This window comes from Xenopus tropicalis, chromosome 3 (genome assembly GCF_000004195.4).
Source record: "Xenopus tropicalis strain Nigerian chromosome 3, UCB_Xtro_10.0, whole genome shotgun sequence".
Classification (NCBI taxonomy): domain Eukaryota; kingdom Metazoa; phylum Chordata; class Amphibia; order Anura; family Pipidae; genus Xenopus; species Xenopus tropicalis.
In genome coordinates, this window is record NC_030679.2 from 134,010,592 (window position 1) to 134,038,030 (window position 27,439).

The following is a 27,439-nucleotide window of genomic DNA, read 5'->3' on the forward strand; positions in this document are numbered from 1 at the left end:
AACCCCTAAGTAAAGAAGGATGGCAGGAGACCACTTCAACAGCTCCATGGTCAGGGGAATGGGACTCCAGGAATGAGGATTGGCTAGGGGAGACTTAGGAGCCCAAGGCAGTGAGGCTATCAAGCAAGCAGCTTTGGCTCCACCAAGATATGTAAGTTGGGTTCCCATTGGGCCTAAAGTACCTCAGCCCAACACTGCAGGGGAATTGAATAAAAGATCCAAAGGTTGCCCAGGTCCAGTAACCCATAGTAACCAATTAAAACGTTTGCTTGTAAACAGCTGACCTGACCATTCTCAAATGCTTCCAGCTGATCAGTTGCTATGCGTTACTAGACCTGCAGCATGCATAGCATTATATTACACACCCCCCCCCGCCATCTAGCGTTAGCATAGAGGTTATAGTTACAGCTCTAGGAGGACCACTGCAACCCACAAATTAAACGTAATAAAACGTAAAGGGATAATACAGCCGTGGAGGTCTGACTATTATTTGTAACAAGGGAGGATGCATTTATATCTAAATATGTGCGCACAGCAGCACCAAGGCTACCAAAGAGCGCAGCTGCCGCTCAAACCCTACGCCTCAGCCACTGGATATCATTTCCTGATCTACCCCCGCCCATTTAATTGAGCCACGCCCAGCTGTCATTTCTTTGCCTAATGATTGGCTGCTTCCCCTCCGTAGCTTCGCTTTGATTGGGTCAATTCCGTCGTCGGCTTGCCAAACCGAGCGTAACCTTATCCTCCAGTCGCTACAGGGAAGTTTGCCTTAGCCCCGCCCTCCTGACGCCGGCTCGGCTTCTCATTGGTCATACAATAAGGCTGGCGTGCTGCTATTGGCTTTTGCCCTGCCCTTACGCGCGAAAGAGGGCGGGGCTGAAATGCCTGCGTGAGAGTGTCTGCTTTCGCCTCTGTTCCGTTCCTGTGAAGCCCCGGGGAGGGAGGAGTCAGTGTGGCAGCGCCGGGGGCCTGAGGTGAGATATACGGTGCAAGGTTTGCGTCTGTCAAGCGCTTCGTGTGCGGCGGCGTGACGTCACTCAGGCGTCCCTGGTACAGGTGTCAGCGGGCACAGCTTTCTGTCAGGGCGTCATTCTGCCTCATAGGGGCACTGTGCCCTGGGGGAGTGGGTGCTTGGATACATATAGGGTGGCTATGCAGGGCATTTGTACTATATATATATATTTGTGTGTGTGATACATATAGTATATATATATATATATATATATATATATATATATATATATATATGTATGTATGTGTGTGGTGTATATATAATATGTATGTATGTGTGTGTGTGTGGTGTATATATAATATGTATGTATGTGTGTGTGTGTGGTGTATATATAGTATATATGTATGTGTGTGTGTGGTGTATATATAGTATATATATATATATATGTGAGTGTATGTGGTCTATATATATATATATATATATATATATATGTTACACGTATATATATGTATATAATCATTTTTCTGTTACCCTTTGTGTTCCTTTCAGTGCAAATGATACACAAGCTCTATGGATCCCTGTTTGTATCCATGTCCCATTCATCACACAGTCAATGGGTCCCCTTTTTCCTGTTACCGTAGCGATATGCCCCTTCAGCTGCTGAGAGGGTTACGGGAAAATGTGTGACCCCCCCCCTTCCCCTCCCCAACGATGAGGTGTCCCAACCCCACCCTTTGAAAGGAAATCACCCAGTTTGTAGGTTCCAAAATGGAAACTGCAGAACTGACAGTGACTTCCTATTGGGACATAGTAACATAGTAAGTTGGGTTGAAAAAAGACATATGTCCATCACGTTCAGCCATAATGCCTCTATATAACCTGCCTAACTACTAGTTGATCCAGAGGAAGGCAAAAAACCCCATCTGAAGCCTCTCTAATTTGCCACAGAGGGGAAAAAATTCCTTCCAAGATGGCAATCGGACCAGTCCCTGGATCAAAAACGTGTTTGAGACACTTGGGGGGGCGGCAGGACTGTGGTGCCTAACACTTATTTCAGGGTGTGCCCCCATTCCCAATGGTAGTTCAGCAGGGTGCCGCCGGCCATTCTTAGTTTGCTTAGTAAATAGAGAAGAATTCAGCTGGCACGACTTCCGTTACAGCAGTGCACCCGTGGCAGTGCCAACTATCGGGCTCCTGGCACACTGTAAAACACCCATAAGTGCACCCTTTATGCCCTGTACCAAGCTGTGCTCAAAGGTGCTGCTGTGCCAGCAGTGAGTATCTGAAGGAAAATGCTGGGAGGCACGAAGCTGACCATTTTTGAAGACACACAGAGCTACTAGTAGCAGCTACTTGTCATGGTTATAGAAACAGACAATGCTGATCATTTACTGATAATTGTCTCTACGTGTGTTGTAGCAGAAGCAATTCTCAGTATTGTCTATGGCAGGGTATTTTTTGTAGTTTAGTAGCAATGAAAAAGTAGCTGCTACTAGTAGCCCAGTGTGTTTTCACCCTAAAGCATTGGTTCTCAACTTTCCTAATGCCACAACCCTTTAATACAGTTCCTCATGTTGTGGTGACCCCCCAACCATAAAATTATTCCTAAATATGTGTTTTCCGATGGTCTTAGGCGACGCCTGTGAAATGGTCGTTGGACCCCCAAAGGGGTCCCGACCCACAGGTTGAGAACCACTGCCCTAAGGCCTTGCGGTGGGTACAACAAACACCCTGGTTTTACTGAGCCCCGGTGACTGCACAGAGCTCACAGCACGCTGACATTTTAATCAAATACAGTTCTTTCTGAATGAGTGCTTTAGCTGTGAATAGGAACTCTGTTGTTTCTGCCTCGGCACAGCAGTGGCCCCCATCCATTCATGCCCAGTTTCCTGCCGCATCCTTCACCCTGTACCAGTCAGTGATCTACAGTGATCTACCAGTCAGTGTGCCGCTTTAGTACATATCTATTGCTGAACAGCCACAGGTTAAAGGTTCCTACTCTGTGCTCATCCCATCTTCCTATTTCCCACCATTCTTTTTATTTCTGCCTTTCCTTTATTTCCCATATACTTTTAATATTCCCCAAAGAGCCATAACTTTTACAACCCAATGTGCCCAGATCAGGGGTAAAATCTCAGGCACTAATAGTCCTTGCAGCCGGTATAATAGACAGGTCCCAGAAATTTTGAGCATTCAAACCTGCTGACACAGGGTGAAGGGGTTTATAGTAGAGAATATCTATATCTATAGCACTGGGAAGCATTTACTACATTTGGGGCGTTTTCCCAAAATATTGAATACCCAAGTAATAAACACATAGGGGTTTACCGCCACTTGCATATGTTTTGTTGAGCCCCTATCATATTCTCTGCTAGTTGGTGCCAACCCTCCACTCTTGCACATTGAGCATTTATATATTGAAGAGGCTAGGGTGTGCTGAGGTCCATTTAAATTTTGTAAATTAGAAACCACTAAAGGGCTGCAATTTAGGAATATCAGTGTAACCATGGACAAGCAAACCTATGGTCAGTCAGTTGTAAACAAGACCCCAAATCCTATATCTTGCTTGTAGCACGTACCAATATGGGGTATATATAATATGTGGAAGGGACTGAAATTCCTCTGTTCTACATGTGAACACACAGAGCAGTTCTGTGCCTCATTAAAGGGGTTGTACACCTTTAAATTAACTTTTTTTATGGTGTGGTTGTAAAGTGATATTCTGACACAATTTGCAATGGGTCTTTATTTTTTATTATTTGTGGTTTTTGAGTTATTTAGCATTTTGTTCAGCAGGTCCCCCAGTATGGAGCAGCTATCTGGTTGCAACCAGGCACTGGTTTGAATGAGAGAGGCTGAATAGTAGTCTCACAGAGCAATAGTGTTTTGGCTGCCGGGGTCAGTGACCCCCATTTGAAAGCTGGAAAGAGGCAGTAAAAGAAGGCCAGTAATTAAAAGTATATGAGAAAAAAATAAGGACCAAATGAAAAGTTGCTTAAAAGTGACCATTCTATTACACAGGAAAAGTTAACTTAAAGGCTAACCACCCCTTTAAATATATATGTGGCTAATTACATGGGTCTCCAGTGTAGCAGTGATGTTTATTTGGGAATATGTACATATGCCCCCAGTAGTTGCTTTCAGAAAAGGTTTTTGGGATAATGATATAAAATGATAGTGTTAACTCGGGGTTAAGGTGGCCATACACGTACCGATATTATCGTACAAAACCTCGTTTCGTACGATAATCGGTGCGTGTATGGTATGTCGGCGAGTCGACCGATATCGCAGGAACCTGCTGATATCGGACGACTCGCCGATCGGACCAGTTTGAAAATTTTGATCGGGCGCCATAGAAGGCACCTGACCAAAATTCTCCCTTCAGATCTGAATCGGCAGAAGGAGGTATAAATCCTATTGTTTCTACCTCCTTACCTGCCGATTCAGCCCTGAATGGTGTGTGGCGGATCTTACGATGTTTCGTGCGACCGATGGTCGTACGAAATATCGTCAGATCGCCACGTGTATGGCCACCTTTAATAGCCATCAAGAAATCCAAGTGTGATATGTGCACACATACAGAATGTTAGCTTACTAATATATTATTTGCAAACACTGCCTGAGCTGAACCCCCCCCCCCCCCCACCACCACTTTCAGTTTGCCCTCTGGCTGCTCTGCTGCTGTTTTGCCCAGCTCTCTGTAACTCGGCTCCTCCCTCACTGCCCTTGTACTCCTGTCTTTTTCCTTCCTGTCACTTTCTTGCCTTATACTCCCCATCTCCACTTTTCCTTCCTTCTTCTCTTTTGTGATAGAGCTTACAAGGTGCCAGAGGACTGCTTCCGTCTCTGCTCCCATATAGCGCCACTGTGTATTAGTTGCCCCATTGAGTCCACTCCCCTATGCTCCCTTTTAATCATTCCTTCTCTCTCTTTGCTTTAGATGAGCACTCTGGCCCCCCTCAGCCTCTCAAACATGGCAAGCCCATCCCTCAGTCCAGATGAATCCTCTTTGTCAGCAGCAGTGAGTATATCTCCCTCGGACTCCGAGAACCTGAGTCCCGATGAACTGGAGCTGCTGAGCAAACTGGAGGAACAGAACAGGTAAATCATCCCCAGGGCTTGTTCTTCAGTGGCTAGAGCAGGGAACTTCTGGACTGGGATTCAGTATAGTCCCTAGCAGTTCATGTACATAGAGGCCCAAACAGCCCCCCAGCAGCCCGATAAATAGTGACTGTCTATGGCATCTTACAGCAGCCCCTCTGGCATTTGCAAGAATCAACAGATTGCCAGTCCAGGCTCTGCAAGGGGAACATTCACTGACAGTACTTGTTGGGTTGTGGTGGGTTATCTTTGGCTTGCTGACAGCTGTGTATATACGATAAGAGTTGTATACACACTACACTATCCTTCCTATCAATGAGTGGTGAAAGTTGTCCACTGTTCTGTATTGATTGATAGGGGACAGTTATCCAGACTTCTCTAGGATCCCCATCTCACTCGCCCCTCCTCTGTTTGCAGGCTTCTAGAAGCAGATTCCAAGTCTCTACGCAGCGTCACCGGGCCCTGCAGGAGCACGGTCACCTCCCCGGGGCCATCACCTCTGGACCAGGATAGCTGGGAACTGTGGGGCCGCATCATTACCCACTGGGAGGAATGGACCAGGAGGAAGGAGAAGCTTTTAAAGGTACCAGTCAGTGCAGTCCAGATAAATCTTTGATTTTCTCCTGAATGTGTCAGACCCCAGTCCAAGGAGAACGATGGAGGCTTGCCCAGAGAACACCCATTGTTGAAAGACATTTTATTATAAGCCGCAGTAAGGGATGAAATAATATTTGTTCTTCTTTATAATATTTATCTTGTGGCAATATGTAGCAGAGATACTTTTGGCAGTGTCAGAGGAGAAGCATTGTGATGGAAAAGAGAACAATGTTGGAGAACTGGGAAAATGCTCCTGTGATGGTGTTTGTTTGCAAAGGGAAGATGTGCAAGGTTCGCTTGTGGTTGTGAAGCACTCGTTGAGGAGTAAGGGTGCTACTGGCACACAAACATAACCCTTATTATTATTCACTATAGCCAACAGCTATTTGTACCGTAAATATTATGCCCTGACCTGCTGGGACTTTCCTCAGTCAGCTTTGCCTACAGCATAAAAGCTGAATGGAAGTCAAAAAAACACATTAGCTTGGAAATACAAAAAAGTTAATGGGCCAAATCTTTATGGACCCCAGATGCAGCCTAAAGCTTTGAGAGGATGAACAGGTTTGTATGCACATAGAACATCTGAAAATTGGCATCAGGCCCCCATATTCTTGCACCCCCCTTAACCCTGCTACATATGCTAGGTCTTATTCGCAAATCCCATAAATAGGCATAATTGCAACCACAGAGCTCTTGGCTGCCCTTTACAAAAGTTAATAAAATAACAATTTTGTACATAAAAGATGATTTCGTTCTATTACTAGTCAGAATCCAGGAGAGCAGTGTGCCATGGGAAGCAGGGAAACATTTTCTAAATACAGCAAAGCATGTTCTTCTTGTCGGTATGTAGAAACCTGATGGTCAGGTTGAGAATTAACAGAGAAAAGCACAGGAGTCAGCTTCTTCTTGTGTTGGAAAGATCAATGTAGCTCTTCCTACAGCCGCCTGTCGGACTATCAATAATTGCTCATTTCACCAGGAGGTAAATGTTTCTTCAGTTCAAGGGCTATTCATTGCATTCATGTTAACAAGGGGTAATATGGCACATGTTTTAGTATCTTTTGGCTTTTTAAGGAACTTTAAGGACTTCTATGAAAATGAATTTACCTTTGCAAGCCGCAGCTGTGTTCAGTCACTGGATTCTATGAATATTTGGACTTTATGTGAAGCCTTAATTACCATTATTTGGGTATACTTTGCCTTATGTGGGTATATGTTGCGTTATTGTTACATGATTTCTTGCAATTTTACAACTGGGTGGTATAAAAAAAGTGTTAGGACCTTTGTGATAGGTTATTAATTGAAGTCCCACAATAATATAGATTATATAGATTATATGGATTATTATAGATCATATAGATTGTAAAATCTACGGGGCAGGGACCTCCATCCTCTTGTGTCTTTTGACTCTTAACTTATTGCAACTATATCTTTTATTTATTTGTATTTATTGTTATACTTTGTATTTATCTATTATCTTATTAACCCCCTGTTGTATTAATGTATTCTCCTGTACAGCGCTACGTACGTACATACATCTGATGCTTACCCATGTGTCAATGCACTGCCGTATTGTGCTGCACTGTAATTTTCCCAGTGGCGAACCAACCCTGCACTTTGTTTTGTTAAAACTGAATATTATTAGTGACTGTGGCTATCCCCAACAGGAGCTGATTCGGAAGGGCATCCCGCATCACTTTAGGGCCATGGTATGGCAGATGCTGTGCAATGCAACAGACATGCCGGTGAAGAAGCAGTACGCAGATCTCCTAAGAATGTCTTCACCCTGTGAAAAACTAATCCGCAGGGACATTGCTCGCACCTACCCAGAGCATGACTTCTTTAAAGGGCAAGACAGCCTGGGGCAGGAAGGCCTATTTAATGTAATGAAGGTAAGTGGGAGTTAGTACACCTGCAACAATAGCAATTAGGCAATTTGGGGGGTATCTAGGAGTAGCTCTGTGAAACGTTATGTGTGGTGGCAGCATTCTAGGGGGTGCTTTCTGCGTGGGAAGGGCAATCCTGTCACTACAGGAGCACCAAAGCTCTTCTGCTAAGAGAGCAAAGAGACACTGAATTACCATCTGCTTTGGGCAGGGGACTGTTCCTGCCCAGTCAGGAACAGTATTTAATAACCGTGGAAAAAGAAATCCAAAGTCATGCAATGGGTTTGCACAGTGTGCCCCCCTAGTAAACAAACCATTCTAGGCTGATCCATGGTTTTTGTAGCTCAAGGAAGACATTCTGGGCAGATATGAGCTTATAAAACCCTTGCTGCTTAAATTATACAGTTACACATAATAAAATTGCATTCTCCCCAAACTGATATGTGTTAAGGGGGTGCTATACCATTAATACATTAAATTATTTATTTATGCTTTGGGTACAGCTTGCTATAAGAGGGTTGTCGTTAAGTCTTTTCATACTGAGTGCAGATGTATTACACCTAGAGCAAAACAGTTTCTCTTTGGAATAGTTAATCAATAAACAAATCGATTAGTTGAGAGTGAGACGAAAAATCAGGGCTAGAATTTTTCCTTTCCTAGTGTTATACACAGTGGGCCTTCACCATCAGATATGTAGGGAAAGAATCATTATGAGTTGCTGAGATCAGTAAGGGGCTGAGTGGTGGTAATAGAAAGATCAGGGTGGTCAATATCTAGGGCAGCACTATTATACATATGTAGTGTGATGGTGAAGGGAATTATGTCAAGTGAGTCCTGTTGAAAAAAATAACACCTGATGTTTTTCTTTTACTACAGGCCTATTCACTGGTAGATCGGGAGGTGGGGTACTGCCAGGGCAGTGCTTTCATAGTGGGACTTCTTCTAATGCAGGTGGGTATTTAGTCCCGTAGGTACCAATCACTACTCTCCCTGTTCTGTCCTACATGGGTGTCTTATTCGCTCCCTTTTTCTGGGCACCTTTCTCTCCCACAGTTGCACCTTATTGGTGCTTTTTTGTTTCTGTCCTCCCTTTGCAGATGCCAGAGGAAGAAGCCTTCTGTGTATTTGTTCGGCTGATGCAGGAGTACAGGCTGCGAGAGCTTTTCAAACCCAGCATGGCCGAGCTTGGCCTGTGTATATACCAACTAGAATACATGCTGCAGGTATTCTCAATGAAGTTTCGTCACTGCCTTCCCATCTCATGTATTTAACAGAACAGTAACACCTGTTGTGTTTGCCTCAGAAAGACTACTATAGTTTATATAAACAAAGCTTTTGTGTAGCCACAGGGGCAGCCATTGAAAGGAGAAAAGGCACAGGTTACTTAGCAGATAACAGATAAACCCCATTATATTCTACAGAGTGTATTTGTTATCTACAATGTAACCTGTACCTTTTCTCTTTTTTTTCCAGCTTGAATAGCTGCCCCCGTGGCTACACAGCAGCTTATTTATATAAGCTATAGTAGCATTTCTGTTAAGAAACACCAGTTTTACCAGTGCGGGGTAACAGTACATTATATTTTAATTACTTTAAAACACTTTTATCTTTTGATGTTACTGTTCCGCACTCTTCTGTATGGAATTACTGCATAAGGCAAAATGTCCTTTGCACTTTTTCTATGCATTCAGTGGTTTTCCTCTTTCATCCTCAAGTTAATAACCATTTTTGTTTCAGGACCAGCTGCCAGAGTTGAGCCAACACTTTCGCTCTCACAGTTTTCACACATCCATGTATGCCTCCTCCTGGTTTCTAACTCTGTTCCTCACCACCTTCCCCTTGCCAGTGGCTACCCGTATTTTTGATATCTTCATATATGAGGTAAGGCTGAGCCTTGGATAGCAGATTGTTATCCATTAATATAAGCAAGGTTATCCATTAATAAGAGCAAGATTACCCATAAATAGGAGCAATGCAGCCCTTTTGCCCATAGCAGCCAAAGCAGAGTCGGCCTAGTCTACGGCTTTAACAATGATGAAAGCAAACATCTCACTAGCTAATATGAGTTATAAAATGGGGAAAACTAATCCTGTGTGACTGCATAATTCCCTAGTTTTCAACAGAATTCAGAGTGAAAAATAGGACTGCCTTGTAAATGTGCCCTGATTTTGCTTAATAGTCAGGGTAACTTGGGCAGATAATTCTCTGCAGAAGTGCACAAGCGGATAATACCTTGGTGTCTGATTGGCAATGCTGAACAAGGCTTTTAGCATATTTTCTCCAACGACCTGTGTCACTTTGCAGGGCCTGGAGGTCATATTCAGAGTGGGGATGGCGCTGCTGACTGTTAATCAGACTGAATTAATGCAGCTAGACATGGAAGGCATGTCGCAGGTATGCAATAATTATTTTGTCACTGTATTTATTTTCCATAAGAACGTATGGCATTGCAGTTCACATTTTAAAGGCAACTGTTAAATGTTATAGATAATGCAACAATACTCATTTATTCTATTATTTGAATACAAATCTGCACCATTCTGTGGGGAGCATCTGGCTCTGTGGGGCGGCATCACGTGCTGCTCTGGAAAGGGTGGAGCATATGCATATCCATGGATTATTATTTTATGACAGTTTAATATTTATTTTTCAGCATTTCCAGAAGGTTATCCCACATCAGTTTGACAGCTGCCCTGATAAGCTCATCCTTAAGGCATATCAAGTGAAGTACAACCCTAAAAGAATGAAACGGTAAGGAGTCGTGCCTGTTTGGTGGGGTTTCTCACTGGCCTAGAGTTCCCACTTTCAAAGTCCATGAAGGTGGCCATACACAGTAAGATCTTCTCCTGAAATCCCCACCTACATGTGGGCGATATCGGACTAATTTGGTCGTTTGGCCCCGGGTGCGGGTATATGCGCTGTTTGTTCAGGGACTGCAACTAGCCGATGCGATCCCTGATCCGATGAAAAAATCAAACCTGTCCGATCAAGATCTGGCCAATTTCAAGCCAGATGTCTGTCGGGCAGACCCATCGTTTGTGCCCATACACGGGCAGATAAGCTGCCGAAACGGTCTAAAGGACCACTATTGGCAGCTAGAATCGGCCTGTGTATGGCCACCTTTAGACAAAGATTTCCTTTTCTTCTCTTTTACAAGATCCAGTCCATAGTGTTTGGTACAGTTTGGTCTCCAGGAATTAATAAACATTTTTATCGAACTAGGGTGCATTGTGACAAGGGTGACTATTCACAAAGGTAGCTAATGCTAGTTGCACCTGCCTTTCTGCATAAGATGCAAAGTGCCGGACATATTCACAGTGCACACAAACAAGCCAAGGCACACATACATGCTAGGCCCCATCAGCCAATTAATGGATAGAGTTCTGCCTTTTGCTCCCACACTACTTCCTGTTACAGTTAGAGCTGCATTATTTCCTGTCAAGTGATCTCTGAGGGAGCACACAGCCCATCACCAAATTTACGGATATATATATTCCAGTTTGGTGAGATTCTTTAATAGGTCACTTAAAATAATAAAAACTATCTGTTGGATAAGTATTCATTCTGTGGTATAGTTTACCTTTAAGCCAAACAGCATCAGTACTGAGAGTAGAATTAATATCACACAGGAACAAGTTAATGCAACATTGGTTATCCATTGCTTCTTTAGACTGGAAAAAGAATATGCTGCCATTAAAAGTAAAGAGATGGAGGAACAAATTGAAATCAAGGTTAGTGCTTTGGATCTGCAGTTCTTCCCCTTGACTTTTGTATACAAATGAACCTTCTCTGATTTTGAGGTTAAAGGGCTCCGCACTGCCTAACTGGAACAGAATACATACTGTTTCTATGAACGTAGGTAGCAATATGGCAACCTTTTTATCTGACCTATCATTTTCTTCACGCAGCGGCTACGAACAGAAAACCGACTTTTGAAGCAACGCATTGAAACTTTAGAAAAGGTGAGAACTTTCCGGTTCTTTCATAAGAGGGAATTCTGTCAAATACCGCTGCCTGCTTCACAGGCTCTCACCTTATGGCGTGTTCCAACTTTCTTCCATTTTTCTGTGTGGATTCCTGAAAGTGCCAGTAAATGCAAATGCCTTATATGTATTTCCACTAGAAATAATCTGCATTAATAAAAATCATTTTAATTTACTCTACAAATAACTTTACATGTAATGTACTGTACCATTCATATGATTGTCACATCTAGGCTTGTAAGTGATTACGTGGGACTTCCCAGTTGTAATTGTTTAACCAATAAGTGATCACGTGTCTGTCCCACACTGCATGACTGGTTACAAAGTGATTGGCAAAATAGAAGGGAGGGTGTGTAAGGGAATCTGTACCTCTGTGCCTAATTCTTTCCTGCTTCTTGTAGTGCGGTGGTGGTTACCTTTCTCTCTCTTTCCTTTCTCTTACGGTGCTTCTTTGTTTTCCTGTATATCTCCTTCCCTGGCTTTTCCCTTTCTATTACTATCTTCTTCCAATTCACCACTTCCTTGGGGACTGTGCCATCTGCGGTCTGGTAGGAAAGTGCTGCCTTAGCGGACAGGCTGATTCAGGTACAGTTACCTCTGTTCTCTCCTACGTTGCCTTTTAGAACACACCCCTTCCTCCCTTTTGCCCTAATGTTTCTCTCCTTTGAGTAAACTGTAGGTGGGAGCTAAATGGGACTTTGCTTGTTAGAGTAAAATATTGGTTCTGCCAAGTGAATATAGGATTTTAAACATTAAACTTTGGTGTTTAGGCCCATATTTAGAATCCCACTCTTAGATTAGCATGTTGTCCTGCAAGGAAACAGATCTGTTTGGAAATATGCCTCTAAATGCTAGCATTTATAGGTCATATCTTCATTATCCAGCTTTTAAGCACAACATCAGAACGTTTGCATTTTGATGTATATCCCTTTAGTACAAGAATGGATTAAGAAGAAGCTCTGGAAATGTTAGATAAGTTAGATAGGTGAATAACAATAAGAAATGGACTGCGGGGGACTGTAACCGAATAGCTATCATGATATGTCTAACTGATGTTCTGGTTTTCTCACGCATAGGGTCAGGTGACAAGGGCTCAGGAAGCTGAGGAAAACTATGCCATAAAGCGAGAGCTGGCGGTAGTAAAGCAACAGTATTATACGGCAACTGAGAGTCTGCAGAATGCCCAGAGTCTCATTCGTCAGCTACAGGAAAAGCAGGTAAGCGGATGAAAGTTCTTCAGGTAGTACTGATGATGTCATGATAGTATTCATAGTATTGTGACCTGTCAAAATGATGTAATTTCTCTAGCGGCCCTCCTGTCAGTGCAGGGTTTTGTCTGTGATCACCTCTGGAGGCAGGACAGAGAATTTAATCCTAGTGGCTCCTGGTCCCTCCCACTGTATATAAGGTTCGTCTCCACCCTCACTCCCCAGTTCTTTGTCCTGCCTCGGAGGTGTAGGACAGTTATTTATTCACATTCTTTTTATTTATTTATTTATTTATTTTTTTTTATTTTTTTTTTTATTTTTACTTAAGATACCATATCACTAGGACACATAGCTGTTCTAGTGGGAAGACTGGAGCACTTGGGTACGCAGAGCTACCCTATAAGTGCTGGCTAATACCAAATCATGGGCACTTGGGTACGCAGAGCTACCCTATAAGTGCTGGCTAATACCAAATCATGGGCACTTGGGCACGCAGAGCTGCCCCTACAAGTGCTGGCTGACATCCACTCGTGGGCACTTGGGCACGCAGAGCTGCCCTTACAAGTGCTGATGGAGATAAAATGGGGAGCACAGGGTACGCAGAGCTACCAAAAACGTGTAACCCCAACACAGCAACTGGTCTAAACAAGGTAGGTAAGCGCTCAATAGGACACGCAGAGCGGCCCCTAGAGCTGAAACCATAAACGGAGCGGCAGGCTCACCATGGACCCTACCTGACAAGCGCGGGTTAGAAGCCCCGCTCACAGGCAGCGCCACACACAGCACTTCCGGGTAGAACGCACGCCGAATGCGAGCGTGCGCCCTGGATTCGCGCCAGTGCGTCGGGCGCGATGACGTCATCCTAGGCGCCCCTGCACCGAGGATACAGAGCGCCATTACACGAGCGCTCTCTAACAGCAGCGCAGTTATAATAAGAAGCTGCAGCTATTGCCTGCGCCATAGTAACAACGTAAGGCTAATATATCTGCCATATACAGTGCTTAATAGTGCACACTTTTACCTACAAACAGTCACTAGAATAGCATGGAGAAAGCAGATTCACTCAAGGACCTCAGAGAGGTCATACAGTCAGCAAAAAAACAAAAGAAACCAGACAAACTACCTAAGTGCAAGGTATGTAAGCACTCCCTGAGAAAATCAGAGAGAAACTACTGTTCTGACTGCAAACCTGTCTCACAGACTCCTTCTGTAGCTGAGCCACCTATCCTCTCCCCACAAGCATTACAGACTCAGGATGCAGCCTCACTGCCAAACACCCCTCAGGCTAGCTCCCCATTACCCCCAGCCACTGACCAACCTATAGCACAGGCACCTATACCCATGCCCTGGGATGAGAATCCGCTGGCCCATACTTCTAACCAAGTACCAGCCCAGTTTGGGGAATTCCTACAGTGGATCATGAATACAGTACAACCACCACAACCTCAGGGGGGGCAGACTAAAGCCCGAGATAACAGGAAGCGCAAAGCCACAGTCACCCTACCTTCCTCTTCCGAATCAGAAGAGGGGCTAGCTTCAGACTCAGAGGCAGATGAACTACTCAGTCAAAATTCAGATTTTTCAACTCATTCACAACCATATTCAGAGTCAGACTCTGAGGAGGAGGGAACATCCTCTGCCTCCCCAGAGACCTCTAAGAGGTTGTTAAGGGAGATGATGCAGACACTAGAGATTAAAGGGATACTGACAGTAAAATAAAACATTTGATTATATCATTCTACCTCCAAAATGACCTATTACACATGTTGACCATTTTCTATGGGAAGCGCTTGTTTTCTTAATAAACGCTTCTTAAGATCCAGGACCCGACTGTCAGCCAAGCACGACTGTCTCTGTTAAGCCTGTCAGTCAAAGCAGGAGCAAGGCTGACGTCAGTCTCACAAAGATCCTCCTCCTTTCCTTTCCCCTTACTTTGAGAAGCGTCATCAATCATGTGACCCTTCCGTGATTTTGGTGTCTTCTCTCGAGACTGGAGACTGCCGAGTGCTGACTGCCTGTGAGTATACTGCCTCTGACTTATCTTATTCTAGCGTCCTGATTGTGTGCTGCTGTGCTGCTCTGTCTCTCTCCCTCCCTCCCTCCCGCAGTCAAACAGGCTTAGGAATAGCCTAGAAGCATCGGCGCGCTTGTTGCTAAGCGCCGGCGTGCGCGATGACGTCACTGATGACGTCATCGCGCACTGAAGCTAGAGAGGGCAACGCTGGACTCATCGCCGATTGGTTAAAAGGTGAGCGGTTTTTTTGATTGCAGGGGCGGCGTTCCAGCAAGCAGGAAGGGAAGAAAGAAGATGGCGGCGTCGTGGGACTCACATTCAGAAGGTGCCGACGGAGGAGCAGCTGGACCGTGGGAATTTTTTTTACAGCGTTTCAGAAGCTATCATGTAAGTATATAACATGGCCAGAAAAAAAAATTTTTTTTACACCATGTCAGAATCGCTTTAAGGATGAGACTGTACCCCTATCTAGGGCTGATAAACTTTTAGGAGTTCAAAAGAAGTCCAAACTAGCTTTCCCAGTGTTCAATTCCCTCACACAGGCAATTGAGGCAGAGTGGGCCCAACCTGAGCGCCGAATTGCACTCACACAAAGATTTTTCAAAACATACCCTGTGCCAGAGGAACACCAGAAGAAGTGGGATAAAGCACCTAAGGTTGATTCCGCAGTAGCCAGACTATCTAGGCAAACTGCCATACCAGCCGAGGAGGCGGCATTCAAAGACCCATTAGACCGCAGGATGGAATCCATTCTCAAACGCTCCTATACACAAGCAGCAGCAATCCTTAGACCCGCAGTGGCATCAGCAGGCTTAGCCCGAACAGCCAGACATTGGGCTTTGGAGTTAGCACGTCACCCACCAGCATCTAAACAACAATTACAGCTGGAGGTGGACAAACTATCCACCACCTTGTCATTTCTAGCAGAATCCGCCATGGAAATCACCAGGCTAGCGGCCAAAGCAACTTCCAACGCAGTGGTGGCCCGCCGAGCCCTGTGGTTACGGCATTGGACGGGAGACACAGCATCTAAAATGCGGTTATTATCACTGAAGTTTACAGGAGAGTCCTTATTCGGACCTGACTTGAAACAAATCATATCAGACGTTACTGGAGGGAAAAGCACCTTCCTACCCACCGGCAAAAAACAAAAATTTGACTCTTCTAACAGATACTCCGGGAGGAGAGGATGGAACTCACAGACGAGACCATTTCGTCCCTTTCGCTCGGGCTTCAGAAATTCCCCAGCTGATCAGGGAGCAAGACGTGGCAGACCCACATGGCAGCAGCACGCCCGCAGCAATACCAAGAAACCTAATACTACCAAACCCAACTCAGCCTGACTCAACCAGGCAACTGGGGGCACAAAAGGTTGGGGGCAGATTACAACAATTTCTGGGAACATGGGAAACACACGTTACAGACAAATGGGTACTAACCATAATCAGCCAAGGCTACAGAATTCCCTTCTCACCACAACTTCCACAAGGAAGGTTTCTCCCATCATCCACTGCACCGCACAAACAACACTTGCTTCAACAAGCGGTAAATACCCTACTACTCTCAGGAGTAGTAGAACAGGTCCCAGAACACCACAAATACAGGGGTTTCTACTCCAATCTGTTCCTGGTACGAAAGAAGGAGGGATCCTTCAGACCAGTCCTCAACTTAAAGCCATTAAACCCAATGGTCCTCAACCAAAGATTCAAAATGGAATCAGTACGATCAGTAGTAGCTGCTATGGAACCAGAGATCTTCATGACAACAATAGATCTGCAAGACGCCTACCTACACATACCAATCTACCCAGCGTCACGCAAATACCTCAGATTCGCAATCAACAACACACACTATCAATTCACAGCACTACCCTTTGGGCTATGTACGGCACCGCAAATTTTTACCAAGGTACTGGCACCAATAGTGGCATACCTGAGAACCCTGGGAGTACACATCATACCATATCTGGACGACCTCTTAATAAAAGCACCCACTGCACAGCAAGCAGTAAAGGACACCAACCTGTGCCTTCAAGTCCTAACACAACATGGCTGGTTAATAAATTACCGCAAAAGCTCCCTGACTCCATCCCAGACGATACTATTCCTGGGCCTGATTTTCGACTCCAAGACACAGAGGGTCTTCCTAACCCAAGACAAAGTCGATACATTAGTCTCGACAACTCGAGCCTTCCTGACCAAAGAAAGGACCTCAGCAGAGGATTGTCTACGCCTCCTGGGATTAATGGTATCAACCCTGGAGGCAATTCCATTTGCCAAATTTCACCTCAGACCACTACAACTCAACTTCCTGAGGTGCTGGAACAAGAACCACCAGAACCTACAACAAGAGATACCGATCACTCAGACAACCACAACCAGTCTTCTCTGGTGGACGATGGTCGACAACCTTCAACAAGGAAGGAGTTGGGCAACCACGACCTGGGAAGTAGTAACCACCGATGCCAGCCTCAGAGGATGGGGGGCAGTATACAAAAACCTCACGCTCCAGGGAACCTGGTCCAGAGAGGAAAGCCAATTACCAATCAATGTGCTAGAACTTCGAGCAATCGCCCTGGCACTAGAGAACTGGTCAACAGTCCTTCAAGCTCAGGCAGTCCGAGTACAATCCGACAATGCAACTGCAGTTGCTTATGTCAACAAGCAAGGGGGCACCCACAGCAGAATGGCTATGCAGGAGGCTTCCAGAATACTCACCTGGGCAGAACGCACAGTACCGTGCATCTCAGCAGTCTTCATTCCAGGAGTATTGAATTGGGAAGCGGACTATCTGAGCAGGACGACCATCGACCACGGGGAATGGTCCCTCAACGAGGAGATCTTCCAACAACTAATTCACAGGTGGGGGACACCGGAAATAGACATACTGGCCTCAAGACACAACACAAAGCTTCCACTTTACTGCGCCAGAACAAAGGACCCGGGAGCGGCGTTTGTAGACGCACTAGTCATACCATGGGAGTTCAGGATGGTATATGCATTCCCACCGCTAGCCATCCTACCCAGGGTAATCAGGAAACTGAGACAGTCCAACACAGTCACAATACTTATAGCCCCGGACTGGCCGAACAGAGTCTGGTACTCAGATCTCATCAACTTATCAATTGCCAGGCCCTGGCGTCTACCTCCACGAACCGACCTCTTAACTCAAGGACCAATAAAGCACCCCAACTTACAGATGCTCCGCTTAACTGCGTGGCTCTTGAGACCGACTGGTGGCGGCAACAAGGATTTTCACAGAACGCAATAAACATCTTCTTGCAAGCCCGCAAGCAGTCTACCAACAAGACATACCATAGGGTCTGGAGAACCCTCTTAAACTGGTGCAGACAGAAAGACATTCATTGGAAAGATATTTCCACAGTCCAGGTGGTTGAATTCCTAACAGACGGGTTTCATAAGGGACTGAGCCTACGCACTCTAAAAACCCAAATTTCGGCAGTCACAGCACTGACACATTCTAAATGGGCTGAAGACCCTATGATCCAACAGTTTGTCAGAGGTGTAACTCGAACCCGTCCACCCCTTAGAGAACCTCTAGCAACATGGGACTTACCATTGGTCCTATCCGCACTACAACAACCACCTTTTGAACCCCTAGCATTGTGTGAGCTCAAGTGGTTGTCACTTAAAGTGGCCTTTCTCATAGCGATGACATCGGCAAAACGGGTGTCCGAGATGGCGGCACTCTCCAGCAAGGAACCGTGGCTCACACTTCACCATGACAAGGCAGTACTCAGGACTGCACCAGGGTTCCTACCGAAGGTGGTAACAGAACGTCATATGAACCAAGACATAACTTTACCTTCCTTCTGTCCGAAACCGTCCAACGAGAGAGAGAGACTGCTTCATAAATTGGACGTGGTCCGGGCACTCCGGATTTACTTAAGGAGATCGGCGGACTACAGACAGTCAGAGAGCCTCCTAATATCTTATGCCACTACGCACAAGGGTAAAGCTGTATCTAAAAGAACTATAGCCCGTTGGCTAGTTGAGACTATCCATACAGCATACGACCGCAGAAACGTACCCAGACCGTTCGCAGTGAAGGCCCACTCTACACGGGCACAGAGTACCTCATGGGCACTACAGAACTTGGCAACTGCAGACCAGATCTGCCGAGCAGCCACTTGGGTCTCTCCAAATACCTTTATTAAGTTCTACAAGTTAAATGTTTACGCTTCGCAACCGGCCGTGTTTGGCCGAAAAGTTTTACAAGCGGCTGTGGCATAGTGCCAGGAACACTATCCACGGCATACTAAAAGTTACCCACCCAGTTAAGGGACAGCTTTGGAACGTCCCCTAACGTCTGCACTGACAGGAGGGCCGCTAGAGAAAAGGAGATTTTATACTCACCGGAAAATCCTTTTCTCGTAGGCCCGAACTGTCAGTGCAGTAAGTCCCACCCAGGCTGATTTAGTATGGGCACCGGGACCTCTTTCTCGCTATCTCTCTACCTTATGTCTCTTGGCCTTCCTTCTATCTATACTGTCTCCACCGACTGAGCTTACCAACAGAACTGAGGAGTGAGGGTGGAGACGAACCTTATATACAGTGGGAGGGACCAGGAGCCACTAGGTCTAAATTCTCTGTCCTGCCTCCAGAGGTGATCACAGACAAAACCCTAACGTCTGCACTGACAGTTCGGGTCTACGAGAAAAGGATTTTCCGGTGAGTATAAAATCTCCTTATCCTGCGCTCCACTTATAAACGTTGTGTGCAGCCCCTTTGTACCAGATAGCCTATACATGTCAGAGAAGACTTGGTACAGTGTTCTGGATGCAGTATGGTCCATTTATATTATATATATATATATATATATATATATATATATATATAGTCTTGCAAAGAATCGGCACTCACCAGTATCGGGCACAGGCTGGGTGCTGACAAAAATAATACATCAAACTCAACAGTAGAAAGCACTCACAGCTACAGCATCAATCAGGTCAGTGATTTATTTCAGCATACCATCTACGCGTTTCGATCACCACAGGATCGTCATCAGGATGATAGACAGGAAGTGAAGTGTCAGGTTAAAAACCCGCAGTATCCAATCAGTGTTTATACAACATTAACCCATTCAATAACATGTGCAAAGTGTAATCAAATACCAGGCACTTAAAAAATCCCCATATGATCAAAAATAAAATTATCATCAAACATCTAGACATATTAATACATAAACTAGGACATATCCCATATATATCAATGTGGTAAGCCACATGGCAAAGCTCATAGTGAAATATAATTTTAAAACACACATAAGTCAATCTATCAAGACACATGACAAAGTCACATGTCATGACTAAAAATTGAATTTATAAATATCACCATTAACTTCAATACTCATCTAAACTCATAATAGTGCATAAAATAGGACATATCCCATATATATCAATGCGATAAGCCACATGGCACAACTCATAGTGAAATATAATTTTAAAACACATATGAGTCAATCTATCAAGACACATGACAAAGTCACATGTCATGTCTAGAAATTAAGATGATAAATACCACCATTAACTTTAATGCTCATACACATTAGCTGTTACATATTAATAGGGAAAAATAAGTTACCCACCCAAAGTTATAACGTGATAAAAACTAGCGTGTTGTAAAAAGTTATTTCATATTCATAGTGAAATTTAGGAAATGTGAACAGATAAACGGACAAAAATTGTCCAATACTAATAAAAAGCATTTCTTACAATCTTTATAAAGTTAAAAGCAGTCACACTTAAAAACATTTAAGGAAGTCACTACATAAAGACAGTGGATGATCAAAATAGCATCAAATATCTTAAATTAGGATCACGTTAATTAACTGACTTCAAATTACATAAACCAATGCTATCTAAAAAATTGGTCATAAGGCCATCATATAGGAAATACCCAGGGACACAACAGTCAGTTTATATAAAACAAGATAGTGATAACATCTCATTTAATCCCCTAGGGGCAATTGTGTCAAGTCTCCGGATCCATTGGGCCTCCCTCTGCAGCAGTAGCTTGGATCTGTCTCCACCCCGTGCAAGGGGGGGGAATATGATCAATCAATATTGCTCTCAACATAGGCAGTGAATGTTTGCACTGTACAAAGTGTCGGGCCAGTGGAATATCGGATTTCCCAGATGCCAGGGCCAGACGAATCACCGACCTGTGATTGTTCATTCTTGTACGAAAAGCTGTGATGCATTTACCGATATAGTAAAGGCCACAAGGGCACATGATGCAGTATATCACATATTCTGAAATACATGTCAGTCTATGTCTAATCAGATACTTTTTCCCGGAGTGTGGATGAGCAAATGTCACTCCGGTGATCAGACAACCACAAGTTTTGCAATTACCACATCGATAACAACCAGGTTTGCTCTTCCTTAGCCATGTGTCTGGTATCTCCGGTTTTAAATCTGTCACCATAAGTATAGTACATAGTACATAGTTACATAGTTACATAGGGTTGAAAAAAGACCTGTGTCCATCAAGTTCAACCCATCCAAGTAAACCCAGCACACCTAACCCACACCTACCAATCTATACTCACATACATAAACTATAAATACAACCACTAGTACTAACTGTAGATATTAGTATCACAATAGCCTTGGATATTCTGATTGATCAAGAACTCATCCAGGCCCCTCTTAAAGGCATTAACAGAATCTGCCATTACCACATCACTAGGAAGGGCATTCCATAACCTCACTGCCCTCACCGTGAAAAACCACCTACGCTGCTTCAAATGGAAGCTCCGTTCCTCTAATCTAAAGGGGTGACCTCTGGTGCGTTGATTGTTTTTATGGGAAAAAAGAACATCCCCCAACTGCCTATAATCCCCTCTAATGTACTTGTACAGAGTAATCATGTCCCCTCGCAAGCGCCTCTTTTCCAGAGAAAACAACCCCAACCTCGACAGTCTAACCTCATAGTTTAAATCTTCCATCCCCTTAACCAGTTTAGTTGCACGTCTCTGCACTCTCTCCAGCTCATTAATATCCTTCTTAAGGACTGGAGCCCAAAACTGCACTGCATACTCAAGGTGAGGCCTTACCAGGGACCTATAAAGGGGCAAAATTATGTTCTCATCCCTTGAGTCAATGCCCTTTTTTATACAAGACAGCACTTTATTTGCTTTAGTAGCCACAGAATGACACTGCCTGGAATTAGACAACTTGTTATCAACAAAAACCCCTAGATCCTTCTCCATTAAGGAAACCCCCAACACACTACCATTCAGTAGATAGTTTGCGTTTATATTATTTCTACCAAAGTGCATAACTTTGCACTTATCAACATTGAACCTCATTTTCCAGTTTGCTGCCCAGTTATCTAATTTTGTCAAATCGCTCTGCAAAGCGGCAGCATCCTGCATGGAACTTATAGTTTTGCACAATTTAGTGTCATCAGCAAAAATAGAAACAATACTGTCTATGCCCACCTCCAGGTCATTAATAAACAAGTTAAACAGCAAAGGCCCAAGGACTGACCCCTGCGGTACTCCACTAACCACACTGGTCCAATTAGAAAATGTTCCATTTACAACCACTCTTTGTACTCTATCCTTCAGCCAGTTCTCTATCCAATTACAAATATTATGTTCTAGGCCAATATTCCTTAATTTGATCATTAACCTTCTGTGAGGTACTGTATCAAACGCTTTAGCAAAGTCCAAGTAGATGACATCAACTGCCATTCCAGCATCAAGGTTCCTACTCACCTCCTCATAAAAGGCAACTAAATTAGTCTGGCAAGATCTGTTACGCATAAAACCATGCTGGCACAAACTAATAGTATTGTGAACTGCAATGTATTCAAGTACCCTATCCCTTATTACCCCTTCCAAAAGTTTTCCTACTACTGATGTCAGACTAACAGGCCTATAGTTTTCAGGCTGAGAACGGGATCCCTTTTTAAATAACGGCACCACATTAGCAATCCGCCAGTCTCTTGGCACCATGCCAGACCTCAATGAATCCTGAAAAATTAAGTGAAGAGGTTTGGCAATCACAGCGCTCAGCTCATTTAATACCCTGGGATGAATCCCATCCGGCCCTGGACCTTTGTTTACCTTTACATGTTCAAGTCTCTTTTGAATTTCCTCCCGAGTGACCCATGCGTCAGTAGCTAAATTACTAGAACTGGGCATGTCACGAAGTGAACGTCCACGCCGATATGCACACACTGGAGGTGGCATGTTAGTAAAGGGCAAACCCGAATCAAATTGTAAAATTGGCCAATGTTTTTTAATAGCAATTTCAACATCATGGCTTCCCGGTGTGAAGTCACTCACAAATACCATCCGATCTGATTTGTCTCCTGGCCGTGTGCCCCTAGGATAATCTTTAAGTAGATTTTCTTTTGCCTTATTCAATTCAGCATTCAAAAAGTCAATAGAGTATCCCCTCTCAAGTCCCGCATCTCATTAGCTTGTTGAAGTGCAGTTATGGGATCTGTATTAATCCTGAATACTCTCAAGAATTGAGTGTAAGGAATAGATTTAATCACCATAGGTGGATGGAAGCTATGGGCATGCAAAACAGCGTTCCGATCCGTGTTCTTACGGAACAGTGTGGTCCCCACCCCCACAGGTGTACGGTAAATCCTAACATCAAGAAAATCAATAACATCTTTTGACTGATTTAAAGTAAACCTTACTGGAGTAGGTAAATCATTCAGGGTGGCCACGAACGATTCAACCCCAATCTGGTCCCCACGCCAAATAATGAAGATATCGTCAATGTACCTACGGTATAACAATAAATTGTCTGCATATCTAGGATAGATAAATTTACATTCAAAGGAGTTCATATATAGATTGGCGTATGAGGGGGCCACATTGGAGCCCATCACCGTGCCAGTCCGCTGTAGGTAAAAGCTCTGCTCAAATCTGAAATAGTTACATGTCAGGACCAACTGCAACAGAGAGCACAAAAATTCAATTGGTGGAGCCCCCTTGTGTCCATCAATAAGTGCCTCCCTGCATGCTGTAATCCCCTCATCCAGAGGGATAATGGTATACAAATTACACACATCAAGTGTCACAAATAGTGTATCATCAGGCAGTGTATCACATTGCCTTAAAATCTCCAGCAGGTCTGATGTATCAGTCAAATAGGATTTCATACGGGCGCATTGTGGTTGTAAAAAGCTATCAAGATATCTAGCCACATTTGAAAAGAGAGAATCTCTAGCAGATATAATAGGCCGGCCTGGAGGGGCAGAAGGATTTTTATGCACCTTGGGGAGGGTATATATGATTGGGCATTTGGGATGTTGTGTTGTTAAAAATGCACCACATTTTTCACTTATCCACCCAGCTGACATAGCATCAGTCACCTCAGCATCCAGTTTAGCTTTAAATTTTAAAGTAGGGTCGCCTGGAAGTTTCACATACACCTCCAAATTAGAAAGCTGCTGCAATAGCTCCTGTCTATAATACTTAAGATCTAAAAGTACTATTGCTCCTCCTTTATCGGCAGGACGTATAACAAGCTGTCTATCATCACGTAGTGAACTGATAGCCCGCCTCTCTATCTCAGTTAAGTTAGAAAAGAATTTTTTAGATTTCTCCAGGGATTCATTACTTTCCCTTTGTACTATCTTAGAATATGTCTTGATGGACGTAGCTGTATTGGGAGGGTCAAATGTGCTCACCGGGCGAAACCTCTCTATCTGGGTTTCAGTGTGATCCTTAAAGTGATCTCTTAGTTTCAGCTTACGTTGAAACCTAAAGAGATCAACCTCCAAATTAAAGGGATTATTCTTAGTTACCGGTACAAACGACAGACCACGTGTGAGGAGAGAGAATTCCCCCGGTGTTAGCACATGTTGACTCAAATTAAAAATTACGGTGTCGGTTTCTTGGGGGGTCTGCCTCTTCGATATATATATATAATTTCATTGGGTAGTTTTAGAATAGTCAGGAAGAAGTAGCGAGACCTCAACCATGGTCCTAAAACAGAGCAGCACTGACCATATTAAGGCAAACTGATAGAGTGTGACTTTCTGGGTAGAGTAGATAATGTTTTTTGGACTTTGTAGATGGATCCCCGTATAACAGAGGAGATGGTGTTGCACTTAGAGTCGGAGCTTGAACATTCCAGGCTGCGGGAAACAGAGACCCTGGGAGCCCTGAAGGAGATGCAGGACAAGGTAGTGGATTTAGAGAAGGTGAGGCATTGGCACAACTGGTTACTTCCCAGGCTGTACTCCTTAGTATGGATAACAGGATAACTTTCCTTATACTCCTCCCCCCAGCGGAACAGCGCTCTTCCTGATGAGAATAATATCGCTCTGCTCCATGATGAAGTGCAAGCTCTAAGGAAGAGAGAAGCCCATGCTCTGCAGGCCATGCGAGAGGGTCAGCAGCAGGTGACAGAGCTGCGAGACCGGTGGCAGGTGAGAGAGTTATCCCTGGTATGACTGGAATCCACCCTTTTTTCTGTAGCTATGTTTACTCAGCAAGCGGTTCAGCATTCCCTCATATACATATTGTATTGATTCATAACCTGGTCTCTTGTCTTTCTCTCTGCAGTCTCTCTCTTCCAAAGGAGGTGGCATTTGGAAGGACTCCCCCCGCAAGAACACAGCTGTGGACTTGCAGGATGAGGCTATGTCGTGCCGCTTGCGAGAAGTGGAGGCTCAGAGTGAAACTCGTGAGCTGCGACAGAGGGTGCTCATCCTAGAGAGTCAGGTGACCCAGCACCACCCAGCGGACCCTGTCTGCACTAATGTCCAGTCAGAGAGAATCAGACATACGTTAATATTGATTAGGTTCCCTTGTTAAATGTGGTTTGGATGGTCTTTCTTATCTTTCAGCCTACGAGCCTTATTTTAGTACTCGTCACATCATAATTAACATGATTTCAAACTGTGCGTTAACATCGTAGCCTTTCTGTGTGCCAAGTGTGCCAGAGATGTAACTGTCGTGTTGGATGAAACAAAGTGCCACTTTTACACTTGTTCCTTTCCCTTTGTCCATGCAGGAGGTGATGCATGAAAAACAGTTATCGCGTCTGGAGAAGGAATGCAAAGAGCTAAGAGAAAGATTACAAAGCGAAACTTCCCAGAACAAGGCTTTACAGTCACAAATGAATGAGGATAAGCGCAGGCATGCTGTTACAGAGTGCAAGGTATGTGCAGGAAGTCTGTGTATCGTACTGAATGTTGGGAAAGATTATGTGGCCAGTTACTGGAGCACTATTGAGCCACAATCAATATATAGTTGTGGGTTAATTCTCCCTCTATGTAACTTTCTGCCTTGGCAGAACATATTTAGTAACATAGTAAGTTAGGTTGAAAAAAGACATACGTCCATCACGTTCAACCATAATGCCTATATATAACCTGCCTAACTGCTAGTTGATCCAGAGGAAGGCAAAAAACCCCATCTGAAGCCTCTCTAAATTGCTGCAGAGGGGGAAATAATTCCTTCTTGACTCCAAGATGGCAATCGGACCAGTCCCTGGATCAACTTGTACTAAGAGCTATCTCCCATACCCCTGTATTCCCTCACTTGTACTGAGAGCTATCTCCCCTACCCCTGTATTCCCTCACTTGTACTGAGAGCTATCTCCCCTACCCCTGTATTCCCTCACTTGTACTGAGAGCTATCTCCCATACCCCTGTATTCCCTCACTTGTACTGAGAGCTATCTCCCCTACCCCTGTATTCCCTCACTTGTACTGAGAGCTATCTCCCCTACCCCTGTATTCCCTCACGTGTACTGAGAGCTATCTCCCCTACCCCTGTATTCCCTCACGTGTACTGAGAGCTATCTCCCCTACCCCTGTATTCCCTCACATGTACTGAGAGCTATCTCCCCTACCCCTGTATTCCCTCACTTGTACTGAGAGCTATCTCCCCTACCCCTGTATTCCCTCACTTGTACTGAGAGCTATCTCCCCTACCCCTGTATTCCCTCACTTGTACTGAGAGCTATCTCCCCTACCCCTGTATTCCCTCACTTGTACTGAGAGCTATCTCCCCTACCCCTGTATTCCCTCACTTGTACTGAGAGCTATCTCCCATACCACTGTATTCCTTCACTTGTACTGAGAGCTATCTCCTATAACCATGTATTCCCTCACTTGTACTGAGAGCTATCTCCCCTACCCCTGTATTCCCTCACTTGTACTGAGAGCTATCTCCCATACCACTGTATTCCTTCACTTGTACTGAGAGCTATCTCCCATAACCCTGTATTCCCTCACTTGCTAAGAATCCATCCAGCCCCTTCTTAGAGCTATATAATGTATCAGCCAGTACGACTGATTCGGGAAGGGAATCCCACAACTTCACAGCTCTCATAGTAAAAAAAACCTTTCCAAATATTTAAACGGAGCCTCCCTTCTTCTAAACGGAGTGGGTGCCCTTGTGTCGTTTGGAAGGACCTACTGGTAAATAAAACATTAGAGAGGTTATTATATGATCCCCTTATATATTTATACATAGTTATCATGTCACCTCTGCGGCAAATTAGAGAGGCTTCAGATGGGGTTTTTTGCCTTCCTCTGGCTCAACTAGCAGTTAGGCAGGTTATATATAGGCATTATGGTTGAACGTGATGGACGTTTGTCTTTTTTCAACCTAACTTATTGTTTTAGTATGTAGTTGCCCTTCTCTGGACCCTCTCTAATTCAATAATGTCCCATTGAGCACTGGAGAAGA

The 27,439-nt window shown here is 44.3% G+C and overlaps 1 protein-coding gene across 4 annotated transcripts in view; it reads left to right on the plus strand.

The window, feature by feature from the left end:
- The first annotated feature begins 853 nt into the window (after positions 1-853).
- Positions 854-27,439, plus strand: part of evi5l (ecotropic viral integration site 5-like) — a 34,990-nt gene continuing 8,404 nt past the window's right edge. The window contains exons 1-17 of one of the 4 annotated variants that reach the window (XM_031897653.1): positions 858-974; positions 4,893-5,053; positions 5,471-5,636; positions 7,318-7,542; positions 8,413-8,487; positions 8,634-8,759; positions 9,274-9,417; positions 9,841-9,930; positions 10,190-10,287; positions 11,207-11,267; positions 11,445-11,498; positions 12,072-12,104; positions 12,596-12,736; positions 24,812-24,940; positions 25,028-25,168; positions 25,305-25,463; positions 25,756-25,902. In XM_031897653.1, the coding sequence (XP_031753513.1) occupies positions 4,893-5,053; positions 5,471-5,636; positions 7,318-7,542; positions 8,413-8,487; positions 8,634-8,759; positions 9,274-9,417; positions 9,841-9,930; positions 10,190-10,287; positions 11,207-11,267; positions 11,445-11,498; positions 12,072-12,104; positions 12,596-12,736; positions 24,812-24,940; positions 25,028-25,168; positions 25,305-25,463; positions 25,756-25,902 (1,950 nt within the window). In that variant the 5' untranslated portion in view covers positions 858-974. 4 annotated transcript variants of the gene reach the window in all.